This window comes from Coregonus clupeaformis, chromosome 16 (genome assembly GCF_020615455.1).
Source record: "Coregonus clupeaformis isolate EN_2021a chromosome 16, ASM2061545v1, whole genome shotgun sequence".
NCBI lineage: Eukaryota > Metazoa > Chordata > Actinopteri > Salmoniformes > Salmonidae > Coregonus > Coregonus clupeaformis.
In genome coordinates, this window is record NC_059207.1 from 52,738,985 (window position 1) to 52,763,121 (window position 24,137).

Sequence of the window (24,137 nt, forward strand, 5' to 3'; positions counted from 1 at the left end):
GTTGTGTCCTCCTCCCAGAGTGCAAAGAGCCTTGGCGTGACCCTGGACAACACCCTGTCATTCTCCGCTAACATCAAGGCGGTGACCCGATCCTGTAGGTTCATGCTCTACAACATTCGCAGAGTACGACCCTGCCTTACACAGGAAGCGGCACAGGTCCTAATCCAGGCACTTGTCATCTCCCGTCTGGATTACTGCAACTCGCTATTGGCTGGGCTCCCTGCCTGTGCCATTAAACCCCTACAACTTATCCAGAACGCCGCAGCCCGTCTGGTGTTCAACCTACCCAAGTTCTCTCACGTCACCCCGCTCCTCCGCACACTCCACTGGCTTCCAGTTGAAGCTCGCATCTGCTACAAGACCATGGTGCTTGCCTACGGAGCTGTGAGGGGAACGGCACCTCCGTACCTTCAGGCTCTGATCAGTCCCTACACCCAAACGAGGGCATTGCGTTCATCCACCTCTGGCCTGCTGGCCCCCCTACCTCTGCGGAAGCACAGTTCCCGCTCAGCCCAGTCAAAACTGTTCGCTGTCTGGCACCCCAATGGTGGAACAAGCTCCCTCAAGATGCCAGGACAGCGGAGTCACTCACCACCTTCCGGAGACATTTGAATCCCCACCTCTTTAAGGAATACCTGGGATAGGATTAAGTAATAATTCTCCCCACCTTACCCCACCCCAAAGAAAAAAGAAAGAAAAAAAAATATATATATTGTAAAGTGGTTGTCCCACTGGCTATCATAAGGTGAATGCACCAATTTGTAAGTCGCTCTGGATAAGAGCGTCTGCTAAATGACGTAAATGTAAATGTAAAATAACTCTACCTACATGTACATATTACCTCAATTACCTTGACTAACCGGTGCCCCCGCACATTGACTCTGTGCCGGTACCCCCTGTATATAGCCTCGCTATTGTTATTTTACTATTGTTATTTTACTGCTGCTCTTTAATTATTTGTTACTTTCTTTTTTTTTTTGCATTGTTGGTTAAGGGCTTGTAAGTAAGCATTTCACTGTAAGGCCTAGACCTGTTGTATTCGGCACATGTGACAAATCAAATTTGATTTTGATTTGATTTGAAGTATGCTAGATTATTGTACAACCTGTAGGTTTTACCTAAATGTTAGACAGTAAGGGCCAGATACAGATTAGGCTAAACCTAGACCTGGACTAAAAATCTATGTCAATGGAGATTCAGGACTAGGCTTAATCTGTTTCTTGATTGATTCATTAAAAGGTTCCTCTCAGTCAGTTTGTATCATCCCTTGGTATTCAACCTAATCCATTATGTTATTAGATGTTCAGTCTGAGCTGCGTGGTCCTCTGTGGATCAACGCTGACATCCTACCAGGCCCTGGAGGCAAGGCCACACCCCTTGACCCCAAAGTCTTCCTGGAGGCCGCGGAGACCTCTGGTTTCCATGGCAACATGCTCTCCCTGGGTTGGACCACGGGCTGTGCTGCAGATACGGACAACCCAGGTAAGTTAACCTGAACACATTTGAAGATGCAACCCTTAACCCCAGTTGTGGTGCAACGTAGCAAAGGATTGTTTTTTCCGTGTGCTTGCATTTATCCCTATTGAAACAAACCTAAAATGAATACATTAACTGTCATCTGCAAAACAGCCAGTGATTTTCATCTAGGTTAGACTACCATGCTAGTGTGTCTGTCCCTCACCATCTCACTTCTCTGTCTGCTTCTTAGGCTACAGCTGGGAGATGGTGAGAGAAATGGAGACAGTATGTCGGACCTTGAGACAGTCGGTCACTTTCCCTGTCAGAGCAGCCCTCCTGGCGCGGTCGTTCCCCTAGCTCCACTGGCTTCTACAACAGTCAGACAGGTAGGATATGGCTCTCACACCCAGAACCCCTGATAGACCCCTAGCCTCTACCCTATAGCCTAGCCCCTATACCCCCTAGTCTAGTGAATAGGTCTACAAGCTATATGGTCATTTCTTCACTTTGCCTTCTGACAAGCTTACCTATCCAATCCTAGGTAGGGAGATGATGCAGCTGAAGTGAAGTGTGACTTAATCCCTTCTCTCTGAGGCACAAATCTCCTCACTCATCCATCTGTTCTCCTCTCTGTCCCTCTGCTTGGCTCCACTCTGCTCTCTATCCTAAGCTCTTCACTTTATCCTCTGTGTGTGAGTGTGCAAGCTGTCCTAATTCGAACCTAATAAAATTATGCCTCTCCCTTCTCCCAGTGTAGCCAACTATCAGACAATAAAGACCCTGTGTCTCTGTTTCTTTCCCTCTCTCAGGTACAGCCTGACAGTGTGGACAGGCCAGACTGATGTTTTAGCCTTCTGCCCTACAGGAGAGACATCGACAAGAGCAGGGTCTATTATGACCTGCTGGACTCCCTGGCTACTGATCTAGGATCAGGTGCTCCCATGTCCTTATTATTATAGTCATGATCTAAAATGCTAAACTGATCCTAGATCAGCACTTCTGAATATGGGCCCAGAGCTCAGAAGACTCCTAGGCTACTTGTGAAAGGACAATAGTTGTGCATACAAAATGGCACCCTATTCCTTACGTAGTGCATTACTTTTGACCAGAGACATAGGGACAGGTGCTTTTGGTGCCTAGGGAATAAGGTACCAGGCTTGTGAAAAAAGTCAGATGGAACTGTTTCTAAGCTGAACTAGTTGAAGAGGACTTTAGCAGACCTTACTTTACCTGGAGTTGCACAACACCGATGTAAAAGACAATAGTAATGTTGCCATTGTTAAACTGTGACATCAGGATCACAATGTAGCAGAATGTTTTCAGTTTCATCTGAAAGTTTACCTTGAACATTTGGCAAAAAACTATTTTTGGTATGAATGTGTTTTTCAAATTATACACCATTATGCTCAGAAATTATGTGTAAGATGTCACCCTTGAGATTTCCTGTTTCAGCTCATTTACATTTGAGTCATTTAGCAGATGTTCTTATCCAGAGCATTCATCTTAAGATAGCTAGATGAGACAACCACATATCACAGTCGTAGTAAGTACATTTTTCCTCAATGAAGCAGAAATCAGCATCAGGGGGAAGCTGGTTCCACCATTGGGGTGCCAGGGCAGAGAAGAGCTTTGACTGGGCTGAGCGGGAGCTGACCTCCCGTAGAGGTGGGACAGCCCAGAAACCAGTTCCCCTTGCTGCTCCGTAGGCAAGCACCATGGTCTTGTAGTGGATGCAAGCTTTGACTGGAAGCCAGTGGAGTGTGCAGAGGAGCGGGGTGACATGGGAGAACAAGGGAAGGTTGAATACCAGACAGGCTGCAACGTTCCGGATAAGTTGAAGGGGTTTGATGGCACAAGTGGGGAGCCCAGCTAACAGAGCGTTGCAGTAGTCCAGATGGGATATGACGAGTGCCTGGATTAGTACCTGCGCCACTTCCTGTGTGATGAAAGGTCGTACTCTACGTGTGTTGTAGAGCATGAACCTGCAGGAGCGAGTCACTGTTTTGATGTTTGCAGAGAACGGCAGGGTGTTGTCTAGGGTCAAGCCAAGGTTCTTTGCACTCTGGGAGTGGGACACCGTGGATTTGCCGACCGTGATGGAGAAGTCCTGGAATGTGCAGGCCTTCCCTGGGAGAAAGAGCAGCTCCATCTTGTCGAAGTTGAGCTTGAAGTGGTGGGCCGATATTCAAGCTGAGATATCGTCCAGGTTTCAAACAATGAAGGAACAGGAAAAATATAGCGATGCTAATTATAGGCCTAACCATCTTCTGGTGGATGGAAAGGCTTTCTCAAAAACCTTCTCTCAGGAAAACAAGCAACATAAACAATGACCGACAAAGACAAATGACAGAGGCAGTATATATACAGTGATAGAGTGGGGATTGGAACCAGGTGTGTGTAATGATGACGAGACAAGTCCGGGGTTGATGAGTGAAGGGCGTTTGCCAGCAGCAGGTTCGGCAGCAGCTAGAAGGCCGGCGACGCCGAACGCCTGAGCTGGAACGAGGGGGAGCCAAAGTGAAGTTTGGTGTGACAGTAACCCCCCCCGTTCCCCGAAGCGCTGCCGGAGACGCGGTGCGGGTCGGTCGGGATGACGCCTGTGGAAATCCCGATTGAGAGAACGGTCCAGGACGTCCAGCGCTGGAACCCAGCACCACTCTTTGGGACCGTACCCCTCCCAGTTGACCAGTTACTGGAGAGACCCCCCACCTACAGGCTGCGGACAGAGTACGCCGGGGCTCCCTCGACGTCCAAGGGAGGGGGAGGTGCATCGTGGGGTCCAGCACTAGCCAAGGGACCAGCTGCCACTGGCCTGAGGAGAGATACATGAAATGAGGGTGAGATACGGTAACTGACGGGGAGCTGTAATCACCTCATTGATTCTCCTCAGGACTTTGAACAGCCCCACAAACCGCAGGCTCAGCTTCCGGCAGGGCAGGCGGAGGGGCAGGTCCTTTGTAGAAAGCCAGACCCTGTCACCGGGGTGAAAGACCGTGGCCACACTGCGGTGACGATCGGCCTGCGCCTTCTGCCGGAGAACGACGCGCTGGAGACGGGTGTGCGCTGTGTTCCATACCTCCTCGGCGCGCCGGAACCAATCATCCACCACAGGAGCCTCAATCTGACTCCGGTGCCAGGAGGCCAGGGCCGGCTGATAGCCTAGAACACACTGAAAGGGTGTGAGGTTAGTGGAGGAGTGACGGAGGGAGCTTTGTGCATATTCTGCCCAAGGCAGAAACGCAGCCCACTCCCCCGGCCGGTCCTGACAGTAACTACGAAGGTACCTACCCAGTTCCTGATTTACCCTTTCCATCTGCCCATTTGATTGGGGACGGTACCCGGAGGAGAGTCTGACCGTGACCCCAAGTCGTTCCATGAAGGCCTTCCAGACACGGGAGGTGAACTGAGGACCACGGTCAGACACGATATCCTCCGTGAAAGATGAGAGCCTCCGCGGTCTGCATGACCGTAAGGAGACCAGGCAGAGGAATCAAATGACAGGCTTTGGAAAACCGTTCCACAACGACCAGGACGGAGGTGTACCCCTCCGAGTGGGGAAGGTCTGTGACAAAGTCCACAGGAGAGATGGGACCTGGGTCATGTGGAACCTGCAGCGGGTGGAGGTTGCCATAGGGGAGGTGTCTCGGGGGTCTTTCTCTGTGCGCAGGTGGATTAGGAAGAGACGTAAACCCGGATGTCCCGGGCCAAGGTGGGCCACCAGTACTTGGCGGAGAGACAGTCGAAAGTACGGGCTATACCCAGGTGCCCTGACACAGGTGCTGTGTGTGCCCAGGCGAGGAGACAGTCCCGCACATCAGAGGGCACGTAGATACGCCCCTCGGGACAGTGGGCAGGTGAGGGCTCCTGTCGCAGGGCTCGACGGATGTCCGCGTCCACATTCCACACGACAGAAGCCACAATGCGGGACAGGGGAATAATGGGTGTCACATCCTCCCTCCGATCCTCTGTGTCACGCACCCGGGACCACGCATCAGCCTTAACGTTCTTAGATCCCGGCCGGTATGAGAGGGTAAAGTCAAACCTGGTGAAGAATAGGGCCCACCTGGCCTGACGCAGGTTCAGCCTCTTGGCTGCTCGAATGTACTCTAGGTTCTGGTGGTCCGTCCAGACAAGGAATGGGTGTTGCGCACCCTCCAGCCAGTGCCGCCATGCCTTCAGCGTCTTCTTGACGGCCAACAACTCACGATCCCCCACGTCGTAATTCCGCTCCACAGGAGACAGCTTCCGTGAGTAGAAGGCGCATGGATGGAGTTTAGGCGGCGGTCCAGTACATTGGCAGAGAACAGCCCCTACTCCAACCTTGGAGGCATCCACCTCCACGATGAAGGGCAGAGATGGGTCAGGGTGAGCCAGAACCGTTGCGTTCGTAAACCGTTCCTTGAGCGCGCAAAAGGCTTCGTTGCCCTCCCCAGTCCAGCGCAGCTGTCGAGGACCTCCCTTCAGGAGGGAGGTGAGAGGGGCCACCACTGTGCAGAAACCCCTAATGAAGCGCCTGAAATAGTTGGAAAAACCTAGGAAGCGCTGCACCGCCTTGATGTTGGAGGAAACAGGCCACGACCATACTGCACTGACCTTCTGTTCTTCCATCTCCACTCCTGCATTAGATATCTGATAGCCCAGGAAGGAGACCACCTGCTGGAAGAAAAGTCACTTCTCCGCCTTGGCATACAGGTGATGCCCTATCAGCCTCTCCAAAATGGACCTGACATGAGAGACATGTTGCTCGCGTGGAGTACACCAAGATGTCGTCTATCTACACCACTACAGAGCGACCCAACATGTCTCTAAACATCTCGTTAATGAAGGATTGGAACACTGAGGGTGCATTTGTCAGGTCTTAGGGCATTACCCTGTATTCATAGTACCCGGTGCTGGTGCTGAAGGCGGACTTCCATTCATCCCCCTCTCTGATGCGCACCAGGTTGTAGGTACTGCGTAAATCCAAGTTGGTAAAGTACTTAGCACCGTGCATCTGTTCGATCACAGTGGGTATGAGAGCCAGGGGATAACTGAATTTAACTGTAGCCTTATTCAGTGTCCGGTAATCAATACAGGGGCGGAGATCTCTGTCCTTCTTCTTCAAAAAAAAGGAGCTGGAAGAGACCGTAGAGGTGGACAGACAGAGGAATCCTTGGGCCAGCGCCTCCTGGATGTAGACCTCCATGGCTTCGGTCTCTGCATGCGAGAGAGGGTAGATGTGCTCCCGTGAGAGGGTAGAACCAGGCAGTATGTCGATAGTCCAGTCCCATGGGCGATGAGGTGGCAGGCACGTGGCATGAGTCTTCGAAAAAGCCCTCCTCTCTGTCCACGATATACTGGGGTTATGCAACTGTAACCAGGGGAAACCTAAAACTACGGGGTGTGCAGGAGAGTCTAAGATGATGAACGTAATGCGTTCCTGGTGGTTGTGATCAACTGTAAGGGAAATGGGAAATCGTGGTCTGGCTCACCAATCCTGTTCCTATGGGACGGTTGTCTAGGGAATGGACTGGGATAGGGGGTTGTAAAGGGACTAGATGAATGTGTAATGATAAGGCCACTGACCGGTCTAGGAAATTGCCTGGAGCACCTTAGTCCACTAGGTCAGGCTGGGTGGACAGAGAGGAGCAAGGCACGTCCACGCCTACCTGGGAAGGTGCAGGAGCGCTCCTCGGCCTGTTGCTTCCTTACCTGGTTCTCCTTCTGGGACAGGTGTTCCAGGGATGGTCCGACTTCCCGCAGTAGGAGCAGAGACCCTGTTGAAGGCGGCGTTGACGTTCCTCTGGGGGAAGGTGCATTGTGCCCACCTCCATGGGCTCAGTCTTGCTGGAGGTTCCCGGGAGAGACCCGAACCCCTGGGATGGGCGACGACGGGCACGCAGGAGATTATCCAGGTGGATGGCCATGGCGATGAGCTGGTCCAGCGTGAGGTCCTCATCGCGACAGGCCAGCTCGGTCTTGACGTCCACCTGTAGCCCGCTGCGGAAAACCATCAACAGGGCCTGGTCGTTCCAGCCAGTGGACGCAGCCACCGTCCGGAAATCCAGAGCGTACTCAGAAGCTGTCCTGGACCACTTGCGCAGATGGAGGAGACTCACCTCCCTCTCAGCCCTCTGTTGGGTGGTCGAAAACAGAATGGAAGAGTTGGGTGAAGCACTCTTAGGACTGTACTTCTGGACCGTCCCTCTCCCAGAAGGCGTGCGCCCACTCCAGAGCCCGGCCTGTCAGCACTGAAATCACCAAGACCACCTTGTCCCTCTCGAAGGCCGTCCCGGTATGATGTGCAGGTGCAGGAGAAACCCCCTACAGTGAGCTGGGGTGCCGTCAAACCACATCGGGAGGGGCAGTGGATGTTGCTGATCGGACCGGGTGATGTAGATGGTGGTGGGGTGGCTGGAATGACCGTGAGGAGCTGGGAAGGTGGAGGTGTAGCCTGCCGTTAGGTGTACGTTCCGGATCACCTCGTCCATGGCAGTCCCGAGGTGCTCCAGGCACGAGTCGTGGCCTGCTGCCCCCGGTTTTCTTGGGTCGGTCATTTTGTCACAAGTGTAGAGAGGAGTAGGCAGGTGGCAGTTGCAGGTTTAGAACTACTGAATGTATTAAAGCACCATAGCTTAAAGCGGGACGAAACCCACAGTGCAAAATATAAAGTACTCAGGAAATAGTAGGAGAGATTCCTCTCAGGAAAACAAGCAACATAAACAATGACCGACAAAGACAAATGACAGAGGGCGTATATATACAGTGATGGAGTGGGGATTGGAACCAGGTGTGCGTAATGATGACGAGACAAGTCCGGGTTTGATGAGTGAAGGGCGTTTGCTAGCAGGAGGTTCGGCAGCAGCTAGAAGGCCGGCAACGCCGAATGCCTGAGCTGGACAGGAGGGGGAGCCAAAGCGAAGGCTAGTGTGACAGAATTAAAGGGTAACTACAGACCCTTAATAGTGGTCTCCTGATGTGGTTTAAGCATTGTTATGTACTTACAACATCAAATGTTGTTGTTTTTCTATTAAGAAAGTGTGACTTTGAAAGCGAAAACCTGAACAAAATAATGTGAATTTCTGACTCAGTTGACAGCCTCATTTATCTGTTTCAATAGTAGGCCTACTTGCACAGTACAGGTTGGGTTGGACTGACTGTGAAAGACCAATATAGGATAGATCATTTTCAAGGGTTCAGGGTCATTGTTTCTCATATAATTTTTCACACAGAGCGCCTTTCCTTTACTGATCGGGATATCTTGGGCAAAATTAGAGTATACCCACTTCTCCAGGCACCACTGCTGGCGCCGAGTGACTTGGTGTATAGAGAAAAGAGGAGAGGGCCGTAAAGCAGTTTATTAGCAGTAAAGGAGCACAACAGAACAAGCGAAAGGCAACACAACAACTACCTCGTCAAATAGTGTACAAAACAGCAGTGTTGAATAAATACTCTGTAAATACTATAATTGGATGCTCTGAAATTCTTACTAAGCACTTTCAAGCAGAACATTTATATTCGTGATCAAGAATCTTGATTGTCTTGTTTTTTATTTGGTGTTCATTCTTCCCAGTGACAAAGATACATATTTTCCTTATTGACTTAGATCTTCCACAGTCAGAGGAGTTAGCCTGAGTCCCAGATGTGTTTGTTCTGTGTTGCCAAATCCATTGCTTTCAATCTGTCATTGATTTAGTCAGAGAATGACTCACTCCCCCTTCCCTTTGAAGAGTAAATTCTTCTGTCCTTGTCCTTATAGGATTCAAGGCCTCCACTGAAGTTCATTCCAGTTCATTCCATGTGTTAAAAGCATCTCTGTCTGTTGTTAGATGTCCTGAGGAGAAGTGCCATGAGATTTCTGCTCTCAGACTTCAAACGGATATTGATTGATCAATTGATCAAAGAAGAGCTGTCGTGTTATCCATGGTTCTGATGTTCTGATCGTAATTCCTCTATTCCTTCCTGAGCTTGATGGAATTGCAAGTCTGGTTGTCAAAAGAAGTGTAATTAAGCACATTGAAAAAGCTGGGATGAGGAATAATAGACTTCTGGTAAGAAGGCACAAGTTCTTTGTTGACAATGTTATGGTCACACAGCATCAACAGCGCTTGACATAGGAAGCAAAGCACACAGTAGTCAGACACACAAAGAAAATTCAGAGTTCTAGTCTGGTCCCAGAACTGTTTGTGCTGTTTTGCCAAGGCGTAACAATGACTATAGGCCCGGGGTTAGCAAGACAGCACGAATAGATCTGGGACCAGGCTAGCATTGTTCGTCTTAGTGGCTGAAGAGCTCCTCGAAGTTGACCAGCTGTTTAATCTGCTCAGTCTGCATGGAGTGTCTCCTCAGCAGTGTCTTAGACTTCAGATCCCTGGGGAAGGAAGGTGCGCAGGGGACAAGAGGCTTTGACCCTGCTGCAACACCCCCATTCAGATTCAGTGCTTTGGTGCTCCCACTCAGGCCGGGGCAGGTTGAGAAGGGGCTGACCCCGATGTCGGGTATGGGTGCTTTGGGGTTGAGAGGAGGCAGGTATCCCGGCCTGGTGTGGGAGATGTGATCCAGGAGCAGGGCCCCCGAGCCTCTTCTCTCCAGGTTCGCGGGTCCCCTTCTCTGGGCAGCGCTCTCCAGGGACTCCCTGGAGCCTGACAGGGTGGATGACCGGCTGGTGACCAGCTTACGCTTCTCAGTTCCCCCTACACCACCCCCTATGCCTCTGTTAGATTCATTACACTCTGGGTGGCCGAACTGGGGCAGCTGGGAGTCGGAGCTATAGTGGTCCATGCCGATGTTGCGGCGGCGGACTACGTTCCTTAGGCTGGACACGGCCAGGTTAGGGAGGCAGCAGTCTAGGGAGATTTTGTCCACTGGGAGGACTGGTTCATGGCCGCCGCAGGGACAGTTGGGGCAGCCTCCTCCATCCCCCCGGTGCAAGAGGTTGGGGTGGGAAGAAGCTGCAGTGCTGTCATAAGACATCTTCCTACTCAGGCCTCTCCTTCGTCCTCCTCCGCCTCCCTCGCTCCCAGCCACCTGAGATACAAAAAATATATGGCAAAATTAATTATTATACAGACACATGATAATATTTGTTATTATTATCATTATTATTATTATTATTATTATTATTATTATTATGACCTGCTCCAGGGCCCTTAGCAGCCCTGTGGCGTCTTTGGCATCGATGCTCTGGTTGCGGGCGATGGTCGGCTGTAACCCAGGCCCTGCCCTTCCGGACCCAGAGAAGGCCAGGCCGTTGACCCAGAAGGAGAGCTCCTCCTCTGGGGGGATGTCCAGCAGCTCCTCGGTCAGGCTGAAATAAACCACACACATACACACAAATACACATTTGGTTGGAGAGGCTGGAGCAATGGGCAGCAACTAGTGCAGTGCCCTTTGAGCAGTTTAGGGGTTAAGTGTCTTCAAGGGCACATTAGTAGGTGATGGCATCTAGGACACTGATGCTAGCAACCTTCCGGTTGCCGCCCACTCCAAAAATATTTTTTTCCTGACAGACATGGGATTTGAACCCCTGCTTCTCTTGGCTACCTACCTGGAGGCCTTGCTCTGCTTCAGCAGCAGGGATGGAGGGATCTTCAGCCAGGGCTCCGAGTGGAGCCGCTGGAGATGGAGCAGCTTCGCCACCCCAGGACTTGGGCCTAGTAACGGCCTAGGGTCCCTGGTCGGGGAGCCCGGCTGAGAAGAACCAGAACCAGTAGAACCAGAGATGGTAGTTCCCCTTCCTCCACCCTGGTGGTGGTGCTCCCTGAGGCCCAAGAGGGGGCTCCCTGGCTGGGGGGAGGCGGTGGCGGAGGAGCCCTGCGGAGGGGTGCGGAGCTGGATCTCTGAGGGGGACATACAGCAGGCGGCCGAGCCAGGGGTGCAGTGCAGGCGCTCCTCCAGGTCGGGCGGTGGAGGCACGTTCAGGTACTGCTTGGTCATCTGGCGTCCCGACGGCAGCTTGTCCGTGGTGATGATGATGACCTATAATGTAATATAATATAAATAATATAATACATAATAAAATATATTACATGCCATTTAGCAGAAGCTTTTATCCAAAAGTGACTTAAAGTAGAGCATGTATACATTTGTCCCCAGCGTAGGGTTGCAAAAATTAGGCAACTTTCCCAAAATTCCCAGGTTTTCCAGAAATACTGGTTGGAATAGTAATAGAAAGTTAATAAGCAGGAAATCTAGAATCATCCAACCAGGATTTCTGGAAAACCTAGGAATTTGGGGAAAATTACCTGTATTTTGCAACCCTACCCAAGCAGGAATCTAACCCACATCCTCACCTCCTTGCCCTTGGCCTTGCAGGCATCCAGTAGGACTTTCAGGGCCTCCTCGTCCCCTGCATTGACAGCATAGACCAGAGCTGAGGAGCCAGAGTGGTCGTTCAGACTGGGGTCGGCTCCACTCCCCAGCAGCAGAGAGAGGACGTCCGCTCCGGCCTGCTCCAGACACGTATGCATCAGGGCCGTCTTACCGGCCTTATCCTGGATGTTTGGGTCAGCACCACTCTCCAGCAAGTACCTGTGGGGGAACATGGATGACATGTTGATCAATACCCTGTGGATCAGTAAACTCCTGAAGAGGAGGTAAAGTGTATTTTTACTTGGCTACCCTACGGTAGGGCAGGGGTGGCCAATATTATTCATGAAGGGCAGGTGTTGGTGCAGGATTTGATCCAATCATAGTCTTCAATGTATTATTTAAGTCAGGTGTGTAATTGTTTCGGCTGGAATGAAAGCCTGCACACACACTGGCCCATTGTGGATACAATTGGGCCCCTGCTCTGCAGTGTTTACTTTCTACTCCTTAACACTAAACACCAACCCAACCCATACGAGGTGTCATGGACTAGTAGCTTACTTACCGAACCATCTTGTGTTTGGGCACGCTCTGTGCGTCCGTGTGGCGTGTCCGGCACGCCACCATGAGGGGCGTCTCGCCACGCTCGTTGCTCTCGTTGATGTAAGCCCCTCCCTCCAGCAGCAGGCGTGTCAGACGCAGTCGACTCAGGAACACGGCCTTGAGCAGAGAGTTCCCATCCGTATGCACCCCCGTCGCGTCCTCCATGACAGGGTCAAAGGTCAGGTGGCTCTCTAATGCAAGTACTGGTACTGTGTCTTACAGGGTCATCAGTAGCGTAGAGAGGCAACTCTGTCAATGCCCTGTGGAAACACAGATGGACAGAAAAGGTGTCTTAGTGTTACTGAACTACAGCATTACAGCATTAAATTAAAGATGAAAGGTCATGCTAATGCAGGTAGTGGTAAGTGGCTTATAGGGTCATCAGTGAGATTCTAGATTTAACTTCGTCATGACCCTGTGGGATCACATATAGACAGATGTGTTCATAGAAATAGAATTACTGGAATATTACTAGAGGGGATTAAAATAAGAATTCCCCATTCAAGTCAGTGTTCTATGATGGGTGGACCGGTGGCCATTTTGAGTGTACCCATAACTGAGGGGGTCTGAGTTTGTTTCCGCTGCTTTTGATGCAACGGCTCTTTTCAAAGGTTTGAAGATAGATTATTTTATGCTAATATTATGAAATCATAGATTATGGAACTGTTGATACCGTCTTGGACCACACAGTATTTCCTGCTCCTAACACCTATGATATCTTCACTTTATTCTCATCAACAAACTATCATGGTCCAAACACACCAAGACAGTCGTGAAGAGGGCACGACAAAGCCTATTTCCCCTCAGGAGACTGAAAAGATTTGGCATGTGTCCTCAGATCCTCAAAAAGTTCTACAGCTGCACCATCGACAGCATCCTGACTGGTTGCTTCACTGCCTGGTACGGCAACTGCTCGGCCTCCGACCGCAAGGCACTACAGAGGGTAGTGCGTACGGCCCAGTACATCACTGGGGCCAAGCTTCCTGCCATCCAGGACCTCTATACCAGGCGGTGTCAGAGGAAGGCCTTAAAAATTGTCAAAGACTCCAGCCACCCTAGTCATAGACTGTTCTCTCTGCTACTGCACGGCAAGCGGTACCGGAGTGCCAAGTCTAGGTCCAAAAGGCTTCTTAACAGCTTCTACCCCCAAGCCATAAGACTCCTGAACAGCCAATCAAATGGCTACCTGGACTATTTGCATTGCCCCCCACACACACACACACATATTACCTCAATTACCTCGACTAACCTGTGCCCCCGCATATTGACTCTGTACTGGTACCCTTGTATATAGACTCACTACTGTTATTTTACTTCTGCTCTTTAATTGTTTATTTATTTATCTTTTTTTGTTATCTATTTTTTACTTAACACTTATTTTTCTTAAAACTACATTGTTGGTTAAGGCTTGTAAGTAAGCGTTTCACTGTAAGATCTACACCTGGTGTATTCGGCGCATGTGACAAATACAATTTGATTTGATTTGACTGAGGACCAGGGAGAGAGAAACGGGGTATGTCCCAAATGGAACCCTATTCCCTATATACTATATAGGGAATAGGGTTCCATTTGGGACATAGACGTGATTTTAAGAGATGCTTTTCACAGTGTGATGACATTTTAATGGTTAGTTCTTAAATCAGAAATTATGTAATAGAACACCCACTTAGTAATCAAGTGATGCATTTAGTTATGTGGTTCTGTACTAATCCTTGTCCTGTCCTTGTTGAGGGGCTCTGTGTGTGTGTGTGTTCTGTGCCTAACCCTGTCCTTGGTACCTGGACGTCAAGCAGACACTCAACATACAGACGCAGCATGTTACACAGCTCTCTCTCTCTCTCTCGCTCTCTCTCTCACTCTCGCTCTCTGTCTCTCTCTCTCTCTCTCTCTCTCACACACTCACACACTCTCACACTCTCTCTCTCACACACACACACACACACACACACACACACACACACACACACAGACACACGCCTCTCTCCCCCCAGAAAGCTTGAGTACATACAAAGGGACATCTCTCTCTTCAAGATGTTCTCTCACCCTCCGCTCCTAGAGTGACTGTATGACGGTATGCAGCACTAAAGTCCATTGTCTGCTTGGCCTTGTGTTTTTGTTGCTACCATCCAACTGACTTTAATAGAGAGAGAGAGAGAGAAAGAGAGATAAAAAGATTGTGTGTGCGTACGTGCGTATTCATCATCACTGTATGTGTTTGGTCATTTCAAAAGGTAAGACATGCGTAGGAGGGTGGATAACATGAGGCCTTCTGAAAGATATGCCGTATTCAAATAACCAGAGTCTGATGCATTCAGCTGCCTTTTGTATTGGAGGGGTTAGGGTCTGCTTCAATAGCCTGCTACAGTAACCAGTATCACTGTATTTGGATAGTTCCAAGGAGATGTTTTGTAGATAATCAGTAGATGTTCAATAACTGTCAACAGCATTTTAACCAACTATCCACTAACCCTAGCCCTAACCTTAACACTTATACTAACCTTAACCCTTGCCCTTATTCTAAAGCTAATCCTAACAACACACTTTAGCAACAGAGAGTTTGTTGATAGTTTGACCATCTGTAGATCATCATTTTAGACTATCCAAATAAAGTGTGACCCAGTAACAGAGTGAGAGGCATAGCCCCAGTACTATTGTGAACATAAAAAATATATATACAGCACCAGTCAAAAGTTTGGACACACCTACTCATTCAAGGGTTTTTCTTTATTTTTAATGTTTTCTACATTGTAGAACAACAGTGAAGACATCAACACTATGAAATAACACATATGGAATCATGTAGTAACCAAAAAAGTGTTAAACAAATCAACATATATTTTATATCTGAGATTCTTCAAATAGCCACCCTTTGCCTTCATGACAGCTTTGCACACTCTTGGTATTCTCTCAACCAGCTTCACCTAGAATGCTTTTTCAACAGTCTTGAAAGAATTCCCACATATGCTTAGCACTTTTTGGCTGCTTTTCCTTCACTCTGCCGTCCGACTCATCCCAAACCATCTCAATTGGGTTGAGGTCGGGGGATTGTGGAGGCCAGGTCATCTGATGGAGCACTCCATCACTCTCCTTCTTGGTAAAATAGCCTTTACACAGCCTGAAGGTGTGTTGGGTCATTGTCCTGTTCAAAAACAAATGATAGTCCCAATAAGCCCAAACCAGATGGGATGGCGTATCGCTGCAGAATGCTGTGGAAGCCATGCTGGTTAAGTGTGCCTTGAATTCTAAATAAATCATATACAGTGTCACCCGCAAAGAACCCCCACACCTTAACACCTCCTCCTCCATGCTTTACGGTGGGAAATACACATGCGGAGATCATCTGTTCACCTACACCGCATCTCACAAAGACACGGCAGTTGGAACCAAAAATCTCAAATTTGGACTCCAGACCAAAGAACACATTTCCACCGGTCTAATGTCCATTGCTCATGTTTCTTGACCAAAGCAGGTCTCTTCTTCTTATTGGTGTCCTTTTAGTAGTGGTTTCTTTGCAGCAATTTCGACCATGAAGGCCTGATTCACAAAGTCCCCTCTGAACAGTTGAGGTTGAGATGTGTCTGTGAAGCATTTATTTGGGCTGCAATTTCTGAGGCTGGTAACACTAATGAACTTATCCTATGCAGCAGAGGTAACTCTGGGTCTTCCATTCCTGCGGTGGTCCTCATGAGAGCAAGTTTCATCATAGCGCTTGATGTTTTTTGCGACTGCACTTGAAGAAACGTTCGAAGTTCTTAAAATGTTCCGTATTGACTGACCTTCATGTCTTAAAGTAATTATGGACTGTCATTTCTCTTTGCTTATTTGAGCTGTTGTTGCCATAATATGGACTTGGTCTTTTACCAAATAGTACTATCTTTTGTATACCCTTGAATGAGTAGGTGTGTCCAAACTTTTGACTGGTACTATATATATATACAGTGGGGAAAAAAAGTATTTAGTCAGCCACCAATTGTGCAAGTTCTCCCACTTAAGAAGATGAGAGGCCTGTAATTTTCATCATAGGTACACGTCAACTATGACAGACAAAATGAGAATTTTTTTTCCAGAAAATCACATTGTAGGATTTTTAATGAATTATTTGCAAATTATGGTGGAAAATAAGTATTTGGTCAATATCAAAAGTTTCTCAATACTTTGTTATATACCCTTTGTTGGCAATGACACAGGTCAAACGTTTTCTGTAAGTCTTCACAAGGTTTTCACACACTGTTGCTGGTATTTTGGCCCATTCCTCCATGCAGATCTCCTCTAGAGCAGTGATGTTTTGGGGCTGTCGCTGGGCAACACGGACTTTCAACTCCCTCCAAAGATTTTCTATGGGGTTGAGATCTGGAGACTCCAGGACCTTGAAATGCTTCTTACGAAGCCACTCCTTCGTTGCCCGGGCGGTGTGTTTGGGATCATTGTCATGCTGAAAGACCCAGCCACGTTTCATCTTCAATGCCCTTGCTGATGGAAGGAGGTTTTCACTCAAAATCTCACGATACATGGCCCCATTCATTTTTCCTTTACACGGATCAGTCGTCCTGGTCCCTTTGCAGAAAAACATCCCCAAAGTATGATGTTTTCACTCCCATGCTTCACAGTAGGTATGGTGTTCTTTGGATGCAACTCAGCATTCTTTGTCCTCCAAACACAACAAGTTGAGTTTTTACCAAAAAGTTCTATTTTGGTTTCATCTGACCATGTGACTTTCTCCCAATCCTCTTCTGAATGCACTCTAGCAAACTTCAGACGGGCCTGGACATGTACTGGCTTAAGCAGGGGGACACGTCTAGCACTGCAGGATTTGAGTCCCTGGCGGCGTAGTGTGTTACTGATGGTAGGCTTTGTTACTTTGGTCCCAGCTCTCTGCAGGTCATTCACTAGGTCCCCCCGTGTGGTTCTGGGATTTTTGCTCACTGTTCTTGTGATCATTTTGACCCCACGGGGTGAGATCTTGCGTGGAGCCCCAGATCGAGGGAGATTATCAGTGGTCTTGTATGTCTTCCATTTCCTAATAATTGCTCCCACAGTTGATTTCTTCAAACCAAGCTGCTTACCTATTGCAGATTCAGTCTTCCCAGCCTGGTGCAGGTCTACAATTTTTTTTCTGGTGTCCTTTGACAGCTCTTTGGTCTTGGCCATAGTGGAGTTTGGAGTGTGACTGTTTGAGGTTGTGGACAGGTGTCTTTTATACTGATATCAAGTTCAAACAGGTGCCATTAATACAGGTAACGAGTGGAGGACAGAGGAGCCTCTTAAAGAAGAAGTTACTGGTCTGTGAGAGCCAGAAATCTTGCTTGTTTGTAGGTGACCAAATACTTATTTTCCACCATAATTTGCAAATAAATTCATTAAAAATCCTACAATGTGATTTTCTGGATTTTCTTTTCTCAATTTGTCTGTCATAGTTGACGTGTACCTATGATGAAAATTACAGGCCTCTCTCATCTTTTTAAGTGGGAGAACTTGCACAATTGGTGGCTGACTAAATACTTTTTTCCCCCACTGTATATATATTTCATTCAGATTTTTCAGGGGGTGCTGCAGCACCCTCAGCACCCCTACTTCCCGCGGCTATGGTGAGAGTATAAGGGAACCAAAAGAGAATGAAGTTTGTGATAGAAAATGTCAGCTCTAATGACCAAGAACTTTAGTGTTGTATTACCAAAAGGATTATCCTTTTATTTCATACAGTGTCATGTGATTTATAGTCAAGCCCAAAAATGTGTCCACTTTGAGGTGGCAAAGGTTTGATGGTATTAAATGGTTCCCCTCAAGCCGCTGACCAAATTGATTATATGATAACCTCTCTAGTCTATGCAATAGAATGTTTGCAAGCTGATAAAGCCATATATGTATATCTATGGATAAAACAATATTGAGACAAGATGGAATGTTCACACGCTCCTTGAAAATGACTATCAAACAACAAAACTGTATAAGAAAGCCTATAGGGAGGAGGTCAGATACCTGGCAGTGTGGTGCCAGGATAACAACCTCTCCCTCAATGTGATCAAGACAAAGGAGATGATCGTGGACTACAGGAAAAGGAGGGCCGAGAATGCCCCCATTCACATCGACGGGGCTGTAGTGGAGCAGTTCGAGAGCTTCAAGTTCCTTGGTGTCCACATCACAAACAAACTTTCACGGTCCAAACACACCAAGACAGTCGTGAAGAGGGCACGACAATGCCTATTCCCCCTCAGGAGACTGAAAAGATTTGCCATGGGTCCTCAGATCCTCAAAGAGTTCTACAGCTGCACCATCGAGAGCATCCTGACTGGTTGCATCACGGCCTGGTATGGCAACTGCTCAGCATCCGACCGCAAGGCGCTACAGAGGGTAGTGCGTACAGCCCAGTACATCACTGGGGCCAAGCTTCCTGCCATCCAAGACCTCTATACCAGGCGGTGTCAGAGGAAGGCCCTAAAAGTACCGGAGTGCCAAGTCTAGGTCCAAAAGGCTCCTTAACAGCTTGTACCCACAAGCCATAAGAATGCTGAACAATTAATAAAATGGCTACCCGGACTATTTGCATTGACCCTCCCCTTTTTTTTACGCTGTTGCTACTCGCTGTTTAATATCTATGCATAGTCACTTTACCCCTACCTACATGTACATATTACGTCAATTACCTCGACTAACCTGTACCCCCGCACATTGACTCGGTACCAGTACCCCCTGTATATAGCCTCGTTATTGTTATTTATTGTGTTACTTATTTGTAATTTTTATAACTTTAGCTTATTTAGTAAATATTTTCTTAACTCTTATTTTTCTTAAAACTGCATTGTTGATTAAGGGCTTGTAAGTAAGCATTTCAATGTAAGGTCTACACCTGTTGTATTCGGCGCATGTAACACATACAATTTGATTTCATTTCATTTGAAAACCACGGTATTTGGAAAGTTTTTGCCATCAGATCAAATGATTTACCTAGACTGGCCTATACTTATTCTATTTAAATGAACAAGTGGCTGAGGTAATTGAGGAGACCTGTGTTGTTGGTCTGAGACACTCAGAAAAGTTGAGGTTGACTTTAGAGTGCACAGAGAGAGAGCATGGCACAAACAATCTGTAACTGTAATTAGTTTCTTTACCAGAAAAAATATTGCATATCAGATTACAGATACTTTAAAAAAACTAGATGATTAGTTTTAGGATTACTTTTAAATTCAGAAAGGACTTTGTTTTCTCAATGACATTCAATTCAGCATTCAAAAAAGGTGCAAGTTTAAGTTTGTTCCACCTGAGCGAGTCTGACCACAAGTCAGAGACCACTATGATGACACACCAAATGATGACCACCAATCAGAGACCACTGATGATACACCAAATGCGTTTAATGGATGCTTTCTGTCTTATTCTAATGCCTCTTAATGGGAAAGTAATTAGAAAGTAACTGAAAGCAATCCGATAATGTTACTGTGTTTGGGTATTCCAAAAATGACAGATTACCATTTTGGACATGTAGTTAGTAACTGTAACAGATTACATTTATAAAGTAACCTACCCAACCCTTACACACTCAGGTTGTACAACTGATGTACAACGTATTTGACACAATGATATTTTGCGATATAACATCTCTGTTGTATATGTTTGTCAGCATAAAAACTTTAAGACAACCATTGTGTGGTTTCTTCTCAACACTTGTGTAAATATTGTTGTGCAGAAATACTCTCTGTTGTTTCACAACTGTTGTGCCAAATACATTCTACATCAGTTGTACAACTTGCGTGTATACAGGGCCAGAGAGTGTGGCTGCATGTGTTTGCAGACAGCAGGAGGTGTGTGCTCTCCACAGTCAGGGCCCGTCCCAAATGCACCCTATTCCCTATAGCCCAGGGCCCTGGTCAAAAGTAGTGCACTATATAGGGAATAGGGTGCCATTTTGGAGACAACCTCCGAGGCAGCAGGACTTGTGATGAGGGATCTCTCTGTAGGGTGGCATTTAAACCTCAGTTAGCACTTTGCTTTGAGAGCCCGGCCCTGGCCTTCAAACTGCCTGAGTACAGAGAGAATACCTGATGACAGACAGTATGAGTCCCAAATAGCATCCTATTCCCTATATAGTGCACAACTTTTGACCAGGTCCAAAAGGACTCTGGTCAAAGGTAGTGCACTATGAAGGGAATAGGGTGCCATTTGGGACGCAACCACAGCCCTCAGTGGCAGGGGGATAAAATAACAATTTCCAACCATTTTGGTTCGAGAGTGAGTTAATTATGATTCATTATTATATATTAGTTATATTGTTAATGAGTTCCATTTCCAAAGTACACTTTGGCAATATGTACATTACTACGTCATACGTCACAGAACTTTTTTAACACATGGACCAGGGTTGGGGTTAAATGCATTTTCATTTTGGAAATTGATTCAAATGTTCAATTCATGAATTAGAAGTCATCCATTAGGGATTAGACCTACTTGTGTAATTGATTCGAATTATGGAAGACTTATAATTTATGAATTGAACATTTTAATCAATTTCAAAAATGAAAACGCATTTAACCCCAACCCTGGTCCATGTTGTTGAAAGAAAGTTATTGTCACAAAAATACAATGAAATCAGACGGGAAATATGTCAAATTAAATTTGAAAATTATTAGCTCAATCAAAATGCCATCATCAAGTTTCTGAGAAATGTAATGTCTTAAAAGTACATTCTAATTAATTTCATTGAAAATGTAGACAAGCCATTTTTTCCATGCATGTTTGTTTGATACCAGTATACCTTTAGATTCAGTCTAGGAGATGGAAATTGTGTGTGGGTGTGCGTGTGCCTGTGTGTGCATGTGAGTGCATCATGTTTTATTTATGTGATATGCAATTTTCAGAATGTAGGGCAGGCTGACCTCGTCTTATTCAACACACACATACACACAAGTACCTACACATGTACAAACACACACAACACCAAAACTACAGATGGACAACAGCACACAACGTAGCTTACATTCATTTGAGATTGTTTATCAAAATAAGGTATTTGAGGACGCTTAGCTGGCTTAATGGCGTATTTCGTGAGATAAAATAAACACCTCACACCTGCTTTGCTCTTTACACACACACACACACACACACACACACACACACACACACACACACACACACACACACACACACACTACATTACAGTAGGGTAACAGTGTCACAGTTAGAGAAATGACCAGGTGGCTGGTTTTTACTGTATGTATAGAAATTGAACTTTGATGGTGATGATACAAAATCACTCTCTGCATGAAACTCAACTGAACACTAGGGAAGGTGCATTTCATCCCTAGATGCTACACGGCTGAGATGATCCTGTACAATACTCAGAGTAATGTTATGTATGTGTTTTTTTGTGCGGTAACACCTTACAATAAGGTTACCTTTATAAAGGGTTTATAATTAGTGTATTAACCATCAATTAAACATTTAGAAACACATTATACATCATTAATTTGTTATCATTAACAGTTAAAATTAATTGGTTCATATTAGGGTTACTGTGTATGTTTCTTAGTTGAACATTTATAGATGGGCTACATTGGTTCTTTAATATGCCTCAACGCAATCATAAACACATACCTACTAGACCATTTAAAGTAAATTTCCCCTCCAAAAGACTGATAACAACTTGAAGTGGGGATTTGTATGTGTGTATTCGCTTAGCTGGGTGTGTGTATGGGCGGCAGGTAGCTTAGTGGTTAAGAGCGTTGTGCCAGTAACCGAAAGGTCGCTGGTTCTAATCCCCGTGCCGACTAGGTGAAAATCTGTCGATGTGCCCTTGAGCAAGGCACTTAACCCTAATTGCTCCTGTAAGTCGCTCTGGGTAAGAGCGTCTGCTAAATGACTAAAATGTATGTGTTTGCAGGGTATCTTTTAAATTTGCATATAGAAAGGTGGTTATTGTAAGCAATATTTTCCCGTAATTACCAGAAACTTTATTAGAAAGCAATCATAGACCATGGTTGGAAGATGTTGAAGAGTCTACTACTCTCCAGTATACCTTCCTATGATTACATTTGATTTGTGCATTAGTAATCTTGACTAAAGTAATACTTAGAGGGGTGCTCATATATCTCACACAGATTTTCCAGGAACTGCTTTACACAATTCAGCGTAGTGAACTATCAACTCGCAAACAACAGACATTGACAGAATTTTAAAGCAACAAACTATACATTGATGCTGGATGAGTGAGTTATAAAAAGCTTTATGGCATAGAGAAAATGTTATTCCTATGTAAACAAAAATCCATTATTTTTCACTATCACACAGATAAGACTTACATGCTCATTAATATTTTCAATAAAAAATGAGGGAACACAACTGTGTGAAACTTCTTTGTTCTGTCACTGAACTCACCCTCATAACACTTTTCAGTTACTCGTCATCAATCTCTGTCCTGTCTTAATTGTTTTGTTTGATCTTTAAACCCACATGTATTCACAGCATATACATTATAAATTATTCCAACTGAATGACTTACCTTGAGTTATGTGGTCATGGACTCCTCAAATCACCTGTGATTCTCTTCTGTTTTTTTACATCCTGGTCGAACAGTTGATAATTCACCAAAAGATGCCCACTGAGGAATGAAAGAGGCAAGAAGGGAGAAAAGGATAGTGAAATAAGTGTTGTGACCTATGATTGAGAGACCCTTTGAGTGAGAGAAAGAGAAAAGAGGAGGAATATAGTAGAAAGAGAGAACAGAAAAGCAGGTGTGACAGTTGTAATGGCTAGCTAGAGAGAGAGAAAGCTTTACATTTTAAAGAGAGAGACAGGGAGGGAGGGAGGGAGGGAGGGAGGGAGGAGAGAGAGTGTGACACAGGGACATAGAGAAAAGAGTGTGGTGACTGGAGAGGAGGAGAATGTTGGCAGAGAGCCAGAGAGGAAAGTTAATAATAGGGCATGATGGTCGGTGCAAATTGAATAACACAGGAGAGAGACAGCCAATGAGAACTCATTATATTAGTCCCATTCTGACGGTGCAGAACATGGGTCTGAGGTAGATGTTGTACGCAGGTAGAAAGCCACATTCCCCTTTTCTGTCTTTGTTGTAATTAAGAACTTGCACACCCTGTGTGTGTTTGTGAGTGTGAAAGAGAGAGTGTGTGTGTGCGTGCATGCATGTGTTGTGTGCGTGCGTGCGCGTGTGTGTGGCAGTATGTCACAACCCTTGTTTGAGTATCTCAGGTACTGTCTGTTTAAGTCTTCATAGATCTGTGTGATAACTCGACAGACAGACCGTGTCAGATCCTGACCCTCTCAAGGCTGAGGTAATAAAGGCAGCCTTTTGAACAACTCTAAAGCTACATCTCAACACACACTGTTTAAGCGTCAGCACAGTGCTCAGCCTGCGTAGACAATAAGACACAACAATAGGACCCTTTATAGCTCACCCTATGTCAAAGAATCAAAATACTCTTGAAGAGTCATACAGAAGTAGTTTACTTATTGACAAAAGCAAAGATGGACAAAGAAAGAGGCTGACCTAGGTCAGATTAAAGTCAAAAGTGTGTGTGTGTGTTCAAATATCAGTTTATAAAATGGCTAGCACACAAGGGATTTAGTTCACTAGATTAATCTCATATTTACATATTTCTGTTGGCCTCAAATCGGCTTTTGTGTATCTCCTCCGCGAGCTCCCCAGCAACAGGTGCTCACTCATCGTGTATGTGTTTGTTTGTGATAAGATGAGTGAGTGGGTGTCGGTGTCATCAGAAATGCTAATGTCTCTTCCCTCTGACATTTTCCAGACTGTGTGTGTGTACATACACTGCAGGCTG

General features: G+C 46.4%; 1 protein-coding gene across 1 annotated transcript; it reads right to left on the bottom strand.

The window, feature by feature from the left end:
* Positions 1 to 8,822: 8,822 nt before the first annotated feature.
* On the bottom strand, positions 8,823 to 23,060 carry LOC121584094 (ankyrin repeat domain-containing protein 34B-like). Its single transcript, XM_041899924.1, has 6 exons — positions 22,838 to 23,060; positions 12,311 to 12,608; positions 11,730 to 11,967; positions 10,985 to 11,415; positions 10,573 to 10,744; positions 8,823 to 10,464 (listed from the first exon to the last, which is right to left on the bottom strand). The coding sequence occupies exons 2-6, from the start codon at positions 12,511 to 12,513 to the stop codon at positions 9,715 to 9,717; spliced, it is 1,794 nt and encodes a 597-aa protein (XP_041755858.1). The 5' UTR covers positions 12,514 to 12,608; positions 22,838 to 23,060; the 3' UTR covers positions 8,823 to 9,714.
* Between the last annotated feature and the right edge of the window lie 1,077 nt (positions 23,061 to 24,137).

What these genes read in the sequence shown, in the direction of transcription:
- LOC121584094 (XM_041899924.1), bottom strand. Translation starts at nt 12,513, where the DNA reads ATGGAGGACGCGACGGGGGTGCATACGGATGGGAACTCTCTGCTCAAG. An exon ending in CCCAAACACAAGATGGTTCG is followed by an intron (nt 11,968 to 12,310) that starts GTAAGTAAGCTA and finishes GTTCCCCCACAG; the next exon opens with GTACTTGCTGGAGAGTGGTG. An exon ending in AAGCAGAGCAAGGCCTCCAG is followed by an intron (nt 10,745 to 10,984) that starts GTAGGTAGCCAA and finishes GGTTTATTTCAG; the next exon opens with CCTGACCGAGGAGCTGCTGG.